The sequence below is a fragment of the Suncus etruscus genome, chromosome 14 (genome assembly GCF_024139225.1).
Source record: "Suncus etruscus isolate mSunEtr1 chromosome 14, mSunEtr1.pri.cur, whole genome shotgun sequence".
Classification (NCBI taxonomy): domain Eukaryota; kingdom Metazoa; phylum Chordata; class Mammalia; order Eulipotyphla; family Soricidae; genus Suncus; species Suncus etruscus.
In genome coordinates, this window is record NC_064861.1 from 38,479,093 (window position 1) to 38,492,799 (window position 13,707).

Consider the following 13,707-nt stretch of genomic DNA (forward strand, 5'->3'; position numbering starts at 1 on the left):
TCTCAGAAGTCGCTCCTGGCAGGCTGGGGGGACCATATGGTATGCTGGGATTTGAACCACCTGTATTGGCCGCATGCAAGACAAACGCCTTACTGCTGTGCTATCGCTCTGGCCCCATGCTTTTTTATTTTTTTTGGGAGGGGGGAGTTGTCCATACCCAGCGGTGCTCAGAGATTACTCCTGGCTCTTTCTTTGCTCAGAAAGTACTTCTGGCAGTGCTCAGGGGACCCTATAGGATGCAGGGGACTGAAGAGGGGTTGGCATGTGCAAGGCAAACGCCCTCCCCGTTTTGTTATCACTCAGATGTCAAAGGAACATTCTTTTACGGGGCTGTCTGGCAGTACTGCAGGTCTGGGGGTCATCCTGATGAGATCCAGCGCACAGGCCAGAAGGCTTAGAGAACTCGGGCCAAGCATGACTCTTCATGTCCAACCATGAGTGAGGACATGGGCCCGTGACAGTGCTGGGGGGGGACAGAATTGGAGTCTGGTACGTGCAGAGATGCCTCCACTGTATTCCCAACTTCAGCCTTACTGTTTCTCACATCTGAGGGCCCCATCTTCAGGGGTGTGTGATGGCCACCAGGTCCAGGGGGGGTCAGCAGACCATTTGGGACCCCAAAGTACGGCTTTAGACCCCCAAGCTCAGACCCCCCATGGGGTGTGGAACCGCTTTCCCCACCCCCAAAAGTAAAGCCTCTATCCTATATGGTCACAGCGGTCACCTTTATTGGGTGTTAGGAAAGGAGGCAGTGTCTCCGCGTGGCCGCCTGAGGAAGACGGAACCCGCAGCTTGGCAGGAAGTTCTGGGGTGCGGGGACACCTGCTGCCCTCGGCATGGGGGTCTGAGTCCAGAGCAGGGTCCACTGGCGTGGCCGCCCACCATTAAAAGCAGGATGCTGGCCTAGGTGGTCAGGGCGCTCAAGGTGCCCCAATTCTGCTCCCAGTGCGGCGGGCACAGCAGTGGGCACTGTCAGTGCCTGGTTCCGTCCAGCCTCCTTAGGCATTGTCAGCGTCTTCATTTTTGTTTTCGGCAGACCCCGCCTTGTCCATCCATGCTAGGAGAGAGGGGGCCATGTTGGTGGGGCCAGCCTGCCTGGTGGTGGTACTGGGGGTCCTCCCCACTTCCCTAATTCAGGTCACAGTGATGTGCAGTGCTGGGGGCCAGACACAGTGAGGCTCAGGGGAACTGGCGGGCATTGCACTTGTGACCAGGACTAAGCCAGGTGTCCAGGCTGTCTCAGCCCTGCTTTCAAAGGGGGGCCACAAGGCCTGAGAGACAGGACTTTCTTGGCCTGGCCACATTCCCTGCATCCCACCTTGGTCACAGAAGACTCCCAACCAGCAACCTCCCCCCACGTCCTACCCCAGGGCTGGTTAGACTCAGTGCCTCATGAAGTCAGACCCCAGTGACACCATTTCAGGTGGGGAAACTGAGGCCCAGTGAGCACTGACCTAGATTCAGTGTCCTCTGACCCCCAAGAGTGCTTTCTCTTACAGCCTCTTCCCCACACCACACGGCTCAGCCTCTACTTTCATGACTAGGGACTCATGGCGGCCCCTACCGTGTCCAGTCTGGGGCTATAGTCCACTCCCTACCTCGGCCTGGAACTAGAATGAATTCTCTAGCTCCCCCCCCCCCCAGACCTACCTAAATGCACTGCCCTGGAGGTTCTCCCTGATCTCTTGGGCCTCAGTTTCTCCTCCTGTCAGACAAGGGTAGTACTCCCTCCCTATCCCCATGTCCCCTCTATGGTCCTCTCCCCAGTGATCCCCTCTGTGTTCCTTCCTCCATTCTCCCTCCCCCGTGCTCCCTCACCTGTGCTCCCTCTCATGCTCCTCACCTGTGCGTTGCCAGTTGTCCTTGTGTAGCACCGTGAGGACCGTGGGGGTGGGGGGCGTGATGATTATCTGGGGCAGTGGCAGGTTTTTGTCACCCAGCACAGGCGCCTCATCCTGGCCATCACTGTCCATACATGCACTCAGACCTGGACAAGGCGAACACACAGCAGAGACATGTCAGGGGCCGTCTGCGACCCATGACCCGGGCCGGGCTGGCAATGCTGATGCTAGTCTTGGAGACTATGCGGCACAGGGGTTGGGTCAAATATTCTGGGCCTGGAACATTCTTATGAGAAGACTGGGGGCCTCAAGGGCTGATGGTGGCCGGGGCCACAACTGGGGAGAGTTGAAGGGAACCATCCAGGGCTCATCAACCAGTGGGGCTGTCCTGAGGGCCCCCGACAAAAACGGAAAGGAAGGAGCTGGAGAGACAGTACAGCGGAGAGGGCAACCCAGGTTTAATCCCCGGCATCCCATGAGGTCTCTGAGCCCATCAGGTGTGATTCCTGAATGCAAGCCCAGGAGTAACCCCTGATCACTGCTGGGTGTGGCCTGAAAATAAACAAAAGAAAGAAAGAGAGGAAGGGGGAGAGAGAAGGATGGATGGAAGGAAGGAAGAAAAAGAGTGGGAGGGAGGGAAGGAAGGAAAGAAAGGCAGAGAAAGAATAGAAGGAAGGAAGGAAGGAAGGAAGGAAGGAAGGAAGGAAGGAAGGAAGGAAGGAAGGAAGGAAGGAAGGAAGGAAGGAAAGAGAAAGAAGGAAGGAAGGAAGGAAGGAAGGAAGGAAAGAGAAAGAAGGAAGGAAGGAAGGAAGAGCCCGGAGAGATAGCACAGCGGTGTTTGCCTTGCAAGCAGCCGATCCAGGACCAAAGGTGGTTGGTTCGAATCCCGGTGTCCCATATGGTCCCCCGTGCCTACCAGGAGCTATTTCTGAGCAGACAGCCAGGAGTAACCCCTGAGCACCGCTGGGTGTGACCCAAAAACTAAAAAAAAAAAAAAAAAGAAAGAAAGAAAGAAAGGAAGGAAGGAAGGAAGAGGAAGGAAGGAAGGAAGGAAGGAAGGAAGGAAGGAAGGAAGGAAGGAAGGAAGGAAGGAAGGAAGGAAGGAAGGAAGGAAGGAAGGAAGGAGGGAGGGGCTGGAGCAATAGTGCAGTGGTAAGGCGCTTGCCTTGCATGCGGCTGACCTAGGATAGACTTCGTTTCGATCCCCCAGCGTCCCATATGATCCTCCAAGCCAGGACTGACTTCTGAGTGCATAGCCAGGAGTAGCCCCTGAGCATCACCAGGTGTGGCCCAAAAACAACAACAACAAAAAAAAAATAGAAGAAAAGAAAAGAAGGAAGGAAGGATGAGAGATATAGAGAAGGAAAAAAGTAAGAAAGAGAAAGAAAGAACAAGAGAGAAAGGAAGGAAGGAAGGAAGGAAGGAAGGAAGGAAGGAAGGAAGGAAGGAAGGAAGGAAGGAAGGAAGGAAGGAAGGAAGGAAGGAAGGAAGGAAGAGAGAAAAAGAGCAGGGGGCCCAACCCCAGGGCTGCAGGGGACCGTGTTTCAGGTGGTCCGGGCTTAGTCTCCAAATCCCACTGTAGTTGGTAAAGCCTTGACCCTGTCACCGGGTATCCACTGGTGGGAGGGGCATCCTCTGGCCCTGGGGAGCCCTAGCTCAGCCACGACAGGAGATCCCCTCAAGCAGCACCAGGGCTGTGGAGACCCAGAGTGGACATAGGACCAGGGGTCTGGTACGCCCAGTGCCTGCACTACCCGGACCAGACATCCTGGTTTATTTCCACTTGGGGTCAGCGCTGCATCACACAGGGCCTTGCACAGCCCTAGGCCCTGCAGAGACCTTCAGTTTCTTTTAAGAGACTTAATTAAGGGAAAAGCCTGGCTGGCAGCCTGGCAGGCTCCACAGCTCAGGCAGTGGGGGGGGGGAGGTAGGGAGCATGAGGCAGGAGCCCAGCACCCCCACCCGGTGCCAACAGTTTCCTGGTGGCTGGCACTGCTCAGCCACCAGCAGGATCACCAGCATTGGCACAACCTGGCACCTGCTTCCAGATCCCACACAAGCTGAATCTGGGGTGCCCCATGGTGCTCAAGACTCACTCTGGCTCTGTGCTTGATGCTCACTCCTGATTCATTCATTCATTCGTTTGTTTGTTTGTTTGTTTGTTTCGGGGCTATACTCAGGGTTACTCCTGGCTCTGCACTCAGAAATTGCTTGGTGGACCATATGGGACACTGGGGGGATCGAACCGCGATCCATCCTAGGTTAGCACATACAAGGCAAATGCCCTACCACTTGCTTTATCGCTCCACCTCTTACTCCTGATTCTGTGCTCAGGGATCACTCCCAGCTCTGTGCTCAGGGCTCATTCTTGGCCCTCTTCTTAGGAGTCAACTCTTTTTGTTGTTGTTGTTGATTTTTGGGTCATACCTGGTGATGCTCAGGGGTTACTCCTGGCTATGTGCTCAGAAATCGCTCCTGGCTTGGGGGATCATATGGGATGCCGGGGGAAGGAACTGCAGTCCGCCCTAGGTCAGCACGTGCAAGGCAAATGCCTTACCGCTTGCATCACTGCTCGGCCCCAGGAGTCACTTCTAATTCTGTGCTTGGGGCTCACTCCTGGCTCTGTGCCCAGGGCTTAGGGCACCCTATGCAGTGCTGGGCTGGACTATGGATGGGCCATGTGTGTACCACCGTCCCCCAACCTCTGTGCCCTGACTGAGCAAGAGCTGAGCCCCTGCTGCCCAGAGCCCCTGTCCTGCGTGAGTAAATCCATTCCACACACACCCACAGAGTCATCTGCTCCAGCCTTCTGGCTCCACAGAACCAGGGGTGGCTCCAGCCCCCATCAAGCTGTCTCAAACCCAAACCAAGTCCCTTAGAAGCAAGGACAGGCCTGGCATGGCCACACCCAGAGACAGGGCCTGCCTGCTTATCCTGAGAGAAGCCTCAATGTCTGAGAAAGGGAGTGGAGCACAGAGCTGGGTCTAGGAACCAGGGTGAGGAGGGGAGAGCAGCTGAGGGTAGGGTAGGGTAGGAGAAGGGTGGGGCTTGGGGTGGGGCATGGACCAGGGCCCGGATGTCTGTCTGTCGGGGGAAGAACCCTGCACTGCCTCAAAGACTAGAGAGGCCCAGCACAGTTGGAGGGAGATGAGAAGGATGAAAAGACTGCACAAGGGGCTGAGCCTGGATGCAGGGGAGGATTGGGGGCCAAGTGAGGGCCCTGCCTGCACAGAGGAGGCTCCACTTTGATCCCTTGCACCCCAGAACTTTCCAAGCCCCGAGGGAGTGACCCCAACTTAAACAAAGCAAGGTCAGCGGCTAGGTTCACTTTATGTCGTCTCAGCACTAAAAGCCCCAAACCCAGGGCCCTGAAAATTCAGCAGTCACCATTTACTTTGCTCATGGCCAGCCTGGATATAATCCCTGGCACCAGAGGGTCCCCTGAGTGCCACCAGGAGTGAGCCAGGAGCAAGTCAGTACAGAGCCAGGAGTGAGCCCTGTGTACCGTTCGGTATGGCTCCCAATCCAACATAAATAAATGAAACATGAACCTAAACCCAGATGCTCTGAACACAGCTGTTCACCAGACCCAGGGCAGAGCTGGGGAGTGGCTCAGAGCAGAGGGCCTGGGCCACCCCAGACTCAGACCCTCCACCCAACAGTATGGCTGAGACCAGCCAGAACCTCCGAGGACTCAGTCCCCAGAGGATGGGTGCTTATGTCCCTCCAAACATGTCTTCCTCTGTTCAAACACTCAGGTCCCTCTGGGAGCCCCTGTACCCCTCTTCATTTGTAGTCTTGATGTCTCCATCCTACACGGTGCCCCACCCCCTTCAGAGATGGGTACAAGCCCCAAGCCTACCAGAAGCTCTCCTGAGGCAAAGTATGGCTGCCTCACCAGCCTCCAAGATCCAATCCAAGGGGGAAAGAGAGAGGCAGGGAGGATCTTAGGGAGAGAGCAGGCACTGGGCACGGGGCTGGACACTGCCAGGCTGGGAGCCAAGCTGGGACACTTGCACGCGGGTGACCTGGGACAAACCTGGGTTCAATCCCCAACATCCCATATGGTCCCCTGAGCCTGCTAGGAATGATTTCTGAGTGCAGAGCCAGGAGTAACCCAAGTGCCACCAGGTGTGGCCCAAAATCAAAAGAAAACAAAGGGTCAGAGCAGTGGCGCTAGAGGTAAGGTGTCTGCCTTGCAAGTGCTAGCCTAGGATGGACCAAGGTTCGATCCCCCGGTGTCCCATAAGGTTCCCCCAAGCCAGGAGCAATTTCTGAGTGCATAGCCAGGAGTAACCCTGAGCATCAATGGGTGTGGCCCAAAAATAAAAAAAAAAGGTGCAGCAGCATGGTGGGGCAAAGCACCAGGCACCGGACAAAAGGGCAGCAGCCTTCAGGGCACAGTGTCCTTTTGGAACACTCCCCTACTGTCCCGGCACCTGGCAGGCTGGCACTGCTCCTATCTGGACAATTAGAGTCACACAGAGGAGGGCATATCTGAGGGTGCCTGGCACCAGGCCTCCTGACTGAGGCCGGGCACTGTAGTTTTCCCTAGAATCTTGGGGAGGAGAAGGCCAGGGCACCCAGGCACTTACAGGCAAAGCGGGCCACACCCCTACATCCCGCCCCACCCTACGGGGTGCACCCCAGGCCCCCAACCCCCTGGCAGTTAGACCCCCTTACCTTTCAGGCAGGACTGTTTCATCCCCATGGTCGCCCTTCTGCACCCTGTGAAGAGAGGGGAGTGTGTTTGCATTTTGGGGGCTCCTGTTCCACCCAGCATGAGGGTGTTGGGTGGAGGGAACCTTCTAAAAACAGCTGGAGACCTGAAGTGAGGGCACAGCCAGGTGGGTGGCTCCCCCCAGCCCAGGTCACTAGTTCTCCCCAAGTTGACTGGAAAACCACAGGTCTGAGCATGGTCCCACTCACCCTGCTGTGGCCATCCTTGAGCCCCCAACAACAAACTCAGGTGTGCTAGACTGAGCATTTGGGCCTCTCCCTTATGGTGTGTGGCCTCTGGAACCAGAAAGACTGTGGGTCTAGCCCTCCCCTCAGCAGCCCTGAGACACACACACGCGCACACACACTACACACACACACACACACACACACACACACACACACACGTTTTGCAGGTCCTTCCAGTGAGGCGAACACACACAATCTGCAGGTCTTTCCAGTGGGGCCCTGGTCACCCCTGGTTCTCAGCTGCCCAAGTGCTAGGTTGGGGGGCAGCCAAGGCACCCTGGGGTCTCTGCACAACGAGGATGCAGATGACACCCCAGCCCCAGTCCCCGAGACCTAACAAGGCTCAGCTGTCCAATGGGGAATTCATGTCTCCCACCTTTGGGGATACCCAGGGGCACACAGACCCAAATCCAGGTCATCCAGACTAGGGGTCAGAGCGAGACCATAGCAGGGTGTTTGCCTTGCATGCAGACAACTTAGTTTCGATCCCCAGCATCCCATAGGGTTCTCCCAGCATCATCAGGAGTAATTTCTGAATACAGAGCCAAGAGTAACCCAAGTATCGCATAGCCCAGCTGGACTCAGTGTAACTCTGAACACTGCCCACCCCATGATGTGTTGCCAGGCTTGGTGTCAGCTGCCCCCAGAGCCTGTCTGTCCCCGGAGCCTTCTGACCAGCCCATGGTGACCATGGAAGGGAGGGCCAGAGGCCATACACTTGCCTGCAAGTGACAAGCTCCAGGGAATTGTCACAGCCAGGGGACCACGGTTAGTCCTTGGTGGGTGATGGAGGGGCTCAGGGCTTGAGCTCAGCAGGAGGCCCAGGACTGTCCAGCTGGGGCTTCCTGTGACCTTTCCGCCCACAGGGACCGTGTCACAAAGGTTAGCAAAGCCAGGGCCAGGGCTGGGCTCAGGGGCTCTTGGCAGGGCTTGGGGGACTCTCTGCCATGTCAGAGATCAACCACCCACTGTAGGGTTAGCACTGCCTCTGTCTTGTCACTTGGGTCAGAGATCTGCATGGAGTTGGGTGGAAAAGCCAGACTAGCAAAGCCACAACTTTTGAGCCATTCTGAGCACCACATGGGGCTTCTCCTTAGAGGGGGCTGTGGGGTGCCACCATCTGACAGGCCAGGGTTGAACTTCCTCACTCAGCCGGAAAACCTCTCATAGTCTGGAAAGCTTCTGGCTAGGCTGCCTCCTGCTTCCCCAACCTGCTGCCCCTCTGGGGAGGAGCCACATGACCTCGCCCACAGCCTTAAAGCCCAAAGCCTCAGGAGTGAAGGAGCCGAAGGAGATGGGACAGAGGGCCCCCCAGCATGGCCCACCCTGTCTGGGAGAGGCTTGGGCCCCTCTTTGTCTCCTGAAATGGTTTTGGAATCTTCTGAGGACCTTTGTGACCTGCAGATAAATGTAGGTTTCCTAGGGGATCAGGAGCCGGTCATGGAGAGAGGGGACGAGAGGTACTCCCTGTTATTCAACAGGACTAATGGCTTCCCTGGAGCCTTTGGGATTGGCTTCCTGTATGCCCCCCTCCAGCCCCATTTTCTGGGCATACCAGGAGGTGAAGATCCCAGCTGTTGGGTTTCCCCAAGGAGGCCTGGATAGGAAGCGGGTGAATGGCAGTTGGAGGGCACAGGATGTGACTGCCAGACAAACTTTGATGAGATCACAACAGTCCTGACTGCTGGGCACCTGGGCCCCGGGATACCTCACTTAAGGGCCATGGGTTCACTGCAGGTAAGGATGGAACCCAGATAGGGGGACTCCATAGGCAGGTGCAGGGAGGCTCCACTGGAAGCCAGGATGGGATGTCTGAGTGGTTTCTGCAGCCTCCTCTCTACATACAGGGAGACAGCCCCAATACTGGGGAGTCCCACTGAGTCCTGCTGTGGGGGGGGCTCCCAGCAGGCTGGGAGGCAGCTGCCTTTCTTCCTTCTCTGGTAAAGGTGCTTTCTGCAGCAGGTATAATATTCACTCTCCCAGTCCTGCAGCCCAGCCAGGGACAGGGTGGTAGGAAGTGAGGCTGCTCTGGTCCAAGTGTAAGCCTGGTCCCCATCCCCTCCCTCAGCTGTAAGAGGTTGGGGACTTCTCTGCACCTAGGGATGTGACAGCTGCCAGAGCCACAGGACAGGCTGAGAGGGGAACCATAAGCTCCCAGCACCCAGCAAGGTCTGTGCACCTGGTAATGAAGTGCAGATGGATGGAGCTAGGACACAGAGAAAAATATATGCATGCAGTGCCTTGGGGTCCAGGGCTGATCTTGGCCTGTGCACACTGGGACTTTCTACATGCTACGATGTGGCAGTGAGTGACTAAAATTAGTCATTTGTTGAGGGCGAAGCAAAAGTACAGCAGGGAGGGCATTTGCCTTGCACAGGTCAATCTGGGTTCAATCCCTGGCATTCTATATGATCCACCGAGATTGTCTGAATAATTTCTGAGCTCAGAGACAGAAGTAACTCCTGAGCGCAGCCAAGTGTGGTCTAACTCCCCTCCCCCAATTAGTAGTTGCTGAGTAGGACTAGAAAGGTAGAACAGCAAGAGAGGTGCTGGCCTTGCTATGGCTGACTCGAGTTCTATCCCAGCACCACATAGGGGCAATCCATGAGCCCTGCCAAGAGTGATCCCTGAGCACAGAGCCAGGTGTAAGCCCTGAGTACTGCCAGAAGTGGCTCCAAAATCAACGTAAGAAAAAAAGTGGAGTGGGGCCGGGCCGTGGCACTAGAGGTAAGGTGCCTGCCTTGCCTGTGCTAGCCTTGGACTACCGTGGTTCGATCCTCCAGCCTCCCATATGGTCCCCCAAGCCAGGAGCAAATTCTGAGCCCATAGCCAGAAGTAACCCCTGAGCGTTACCGAGTGTGGCCCAAAAACCAAAAAGAAAAAAGAAAAAGTGGAGTGATAGTTCATAGGGCCCAAGCACACTTTGCCAGGGAGAGCCAGCTGTGACACCCAGCACCATAGGGGTCCCCGAGAATCATCACCCAGTGTAGCCCCATCTGCCCCAAGTAATGAAAAGTAAAAAAGTGCACAAATAAGAAATAAACCTGATGCTGGCCAGGAAAACTACTCATCCTTGGAGGTGTGCGGCCCTGCCTTCACTCCCCAGCACAACAGAAGTGGACCAAGGCTTCAAGGGCTTGCCTGCGCAGCCTCTGCACTCAAGAGGTTCTACCAGGGTGGCCGCACACCAAAAACAACAAGAATAATAAACGGTTTGGGGCCAGGAAGGTGGCCCAGTGGTCAGCTCCACCTTGTGAATGCAAGGCCCTGAGCCTGGTCCCAGGCATCATGCAGCCCTTCAAGCACCACCAGATGTGGCCCTAATGGCTTACCAAGCCCCATGGGACAGAGCACCTAAGAGCCCAGGGGAGTCTGCTGGGAGGAAGGGACCTCTCTGGCAGATGGGCCCAGATGCTAGGCCTCTCCAAGGTAATGAAGTGTTGCCACACCCCTGGGAGGGGTCTTGGGAAGGTTAGATAAGGCTTTGACTGGAAGGGCAAAGGAAAGGAATTTGCCTGAATGCATCATGGAGGAGAAAGCAAGATAGAGATGGCTAAGGAAGGAGGTACTCTGCAGGGCTGAATAGATATACAGCATAAATGGTTATGATATAGGCCACACGTATGTTGGCCAGGGCAAATAAAGATGTTATCTCCCTGGAAGCCTACCTGTGAGTGAATTCTCTACCCGCTGCTCTCCTGGACCCAGATACCCATCGGCTGAAGGAGGTTGCAGAGCCACGTGGCCTGGGATGGCAAAGAAAGGTCCCTCCATCACCATCCACCACCATCCAAGCCCATCCTAAGGGCTGTAATACTACAAAGGCCCTCGGCACTGCCTGCCTGGGTCACACCTGAAGACCCCACCCCAGCATGACTGAAGGGGTGGGGGGCGTGGCTGGACAGGAAAGTGTCTATTGGGGGCGTGGCCTAGTGCTGGGATCTGGCAGGGGTATGGCTGGTACAAGAGCAGGGCCCAGTGCTGGGGTGTGTCTCAGTATTGGGGGATGGTGGTCTGGGGTATAGGGGAGTGACTCAGTTAGGCAGTAACCCTGTTGAGGTGTGGCTTGTCGGGGGCGTGGCTTCTGCAGAAGAGGCTTAGCTCCTGGGGCTGCAGGCTTGGTTATTTCTCTGTGAATAGGCTTTATTAGTTTGTGCGCTACTCTTTTACCATGGGCTCTAAGAGGGTGTATTTCTTTACCCTCACAACGTCCATCAACTTTGTGAGCTAACGACGTGCACTAATGCTTGTCTCTGAGCACTTAGGATCCATATCGCGCCTTGCAGAGCAGCATCTGTTTCTATAATGAGTATATTGTTCCGTCTGGAGCTGTGTGTGGACCCGGCTCATTCTGGGTTCCAGGTTGGGACCCTGAGTAGCCTTAGCAAGCCTCAGTGGCCTTCCCTGCAAAGTGGGGCCGTGGTCAGAGCTGGTTTCAGAGGATGTGCAGAGGAAACTTCTGGGGAGTGGGGATTAGCTGGCTGAGCGCTTGAGGCTCATTGGGGCTGCGGAGGGATTAAATCTTTCCATAAATACTCAGCCTCCTTGCTTTCCACAGGAGTCTCTGGCGTGGGGACACAGAATCCAGTGGGGGGTGGGTATATGGCCTGCACAGGGAAGAGAAACAGGTAAGGGGAGCTTTCTGGGGTTAATCCAGCACGGGACAGGGACAGCCCTCATTAGAGGGCTGGAGAGGAAACCTGGCACAGGTGTGTGTGTGTCTCAGCCTCAGTTTCCCTATCTAAGAGAAGGTGTTTCTTCCCGGTGCTGATGGAGATTTCAACTCCGTTCTGAGATCAGTCGCCTCTGGGCTCGCACGAAGGCAGCCTTTCCTCAGTTCCATCGGGATCTCGGGGCGACCCTGCCCATCCCCTAGCCACACCCCCAACCGTGGAGCTGCCCCTTCTCCAGGAGGTCCTCTCCAACTCCAACTCCCCAGCGCGCAGCGGCCAGAAGTCGCGCCTGCGTTCCCACTGGTCGCCCTTTGCGGTTGTGAACCTGCTTTGATGCCCCGGGAGCGGAGGGGGCCGCTAAGTGAGGCGGCTCATAAATAATAGATTTTTAAATACTCGATAGAGGGGAAATGTTGCCTCCGGAGGCCTCCTGCCCCCACTCCGGCGCGCGCCTTTCCAGAGCTCAGGAATGGAGGGAGGGAGGGAGGGAGGGAGGTCGGGGCCGTCCCAGGGAACTCGCGAGGGTTCTCGTGCGGGGCAGCTGGACACGGGGGGTGCAGGAGGCATCCACGCCACGAGCCGGGTGGCCCGGTGCAAGCTCAGCCACCGAGGGGCCCGTTTCCCAAGCCCGCGTACTTGCAGGGAAGTCAGCGAGAAGTTGGGGTGGAGGTCCCCCTCACTGTGCCCGGTGCTCGCCCTGATGCTCCCCATGGTTGCACCCCTTGGTGCTCCCCCGAGCGCGCTCCCCGCGCTCCCCGGGCGTGGACCCGGCTCGGCGGGACTGCGGCTCCCGAATCGGGCTCGGGAGAGAGAGAGAGCGCGCCGGCTTCGGAGCGCTCAGCGCGCGGGGACACTCACCGCTTCCTGATGGGGTCACCGTGGGGCCCGCCGAGGCGCAGGCGGCGGCAGCGGCCGGGTCTGGGGGGCTGCGGCGACGAGCCTGCCAGGGAGAGCTGCGGGGGTCATGGCCCGGCCCGGGCCGTGCGCGGGGTCCGCTGCGCCCCGGCCGGCTCTCGGGCCGCCGCCGCGCACGCCTCCCGCGCCCCCTTCGCAGGCCCCGGGGGCGGCGCCCCACGGACACGCCTCCCGCGGGCGCCGCGATTGCACCGCTGGGTACGGGCAGGGCGGGGCCTGGGTCCTCCCCCGGGTCCGTTCTAGGGGCGCGCGCTGCAGCTGGTCTTCCCCGCCCGCCACACTCCGTTTCCTCCTCCTGGGCCCGGGGTCACTTAGTTTGGACTAGGGTAACGGGGTGTCCACTGAGCATCCTTCCTCGGAGCGACCCCCTGGGCCTGCCTGCACCCCAGAACTGGGTGGTGAAGAGGCACCCCGGTCACCCCATGCAGGGTGGCCGGCTTTAGGGCCCCATTGCCCAGGTGTGCGCTCCCAGTTCTCCTGCACCCCGCCCGGGACGCCCTCACCTTTAAGGTTTGGACTTGGGGCCCCAATTCTGGGGGCGTCCCCAAGAGGGTTGTGGGAAGACTCCTCGAGGCCCACAGAGCCGGCTTGGAGATGTGAAGGCTGGGATGAGTCCCCACTTCCCCTCTCCGAGGTGAAGGCAACCACAGCTTCCCCTGGTGGGGCAAAGAGTCTCCCTCCTCCACACCCTGCATTCTCCACGTCTCTGGTCCCTCCAAGGCAGGGACAGGCCCAGCTCTGTGCTCCATGGGTAGATAACCTTGGAAGCACAGAGTTGGGGGTGATGGAGCGGTTCCCCAGTTTCGTTCATTTGAGGCGAAAGGGGCAGTGCCTTGATCAGACTGCTCTGGCGGGGGGCCACAGTCTTGCTCGCAAAAAGTGCCTTCTGAGAGGCTAGAGCCATAGCACTAGATTCGTTTGTCTGGATTCGATTCTCAGCATCCCATAGGGTCCCCCGAGCCTTCCAGGAATAGATTTCTGAGTGCAGGGCCAGGACTAATTCCTGAACACCACCGGGTTGTGGCCCCCAAAACAAAGCAAAACACAAGCATACAACAAAACAGAAAACAAACCAAAAGTCCAAGTGCTTTCAGAGGATCCCACCCAAAGCTGAGTTGGTCACATCAGCTGCCTCTGGGCCAAGCAAACACGGGCTATTTGCAACCATTGGTCACCTCCTGCTTTGGCCACCCAGGAATAAGAGGGACAGCAGGGAGGGAGGGCTGATGGAGGGGAGGCTCTGAGTACAGCTTGGAGGCAACCAGGAATGGGCACAATCAGGGCACCCCTGGGGCAGGAAGGGGGGCATC

At 57.4% G+C, this 13,707-nt stretch overlaps 1 protein-coding gene across 1 annotated transcript; it reads right to left on the reverse strand.

The window, feature by feature from the left end:
• Nucleotides 1–935: 935 nt before the first annotated feature.
• Nucleotides 936–12,450, reverse strand: C14H16orf74 (chromosome 14 C16orf74 homolog). The gene is made up of 4 exons (XM_049786816.1): nucleotides 12,341–12,450; nucleotides 6,525–6,569; nucleotides 1,844–1,987; nucleotides 936–1,057 (listed from the first exon to the last, which is right to left on the reverse strand). Exons 2-4 carry the CDS (start codon nucleotides 6,550–6,552, stop codon nucleotides 999–1,001), a joined length of 231 nt encoding a protein of 76 aa, XP_049642773.1. The 5' UTR covers nucleotides 6,553–6,569; nucleotides 12,341–12,450; the 3' UTR covers nucleotides 936–998.
• Nucleotides 12,451–13,707: the final 1,257 nt, after the last annotated feature.

What these genes read in the sequence shown, in the direction of transcription:
- C14H16orf74 (XM_049786816.1), bottom strand. Translation starts at nt 6,552, where the DNA reads ATGGGGATGAAACAGTCCTGCCTGAAAG. An exon ending in GAAACAGTCCTGCCTGAAAG is followed by an intron (nt 1,988 to 6,524) that starts GTAAGGGGGTCT and finishes CGCCTTGTCCAG; the next exon opens with GTCTGAGTGCATGTATGGAC. An exon ending in GGACAACTGGCAACGCACAG is followed by an intron (nt 1,058 to 1,843) that starts GTGAGGAGCATG and finishes CCTCTCTCCTAG; the next exon opens with CATGGATGGACAAGGCGGGG.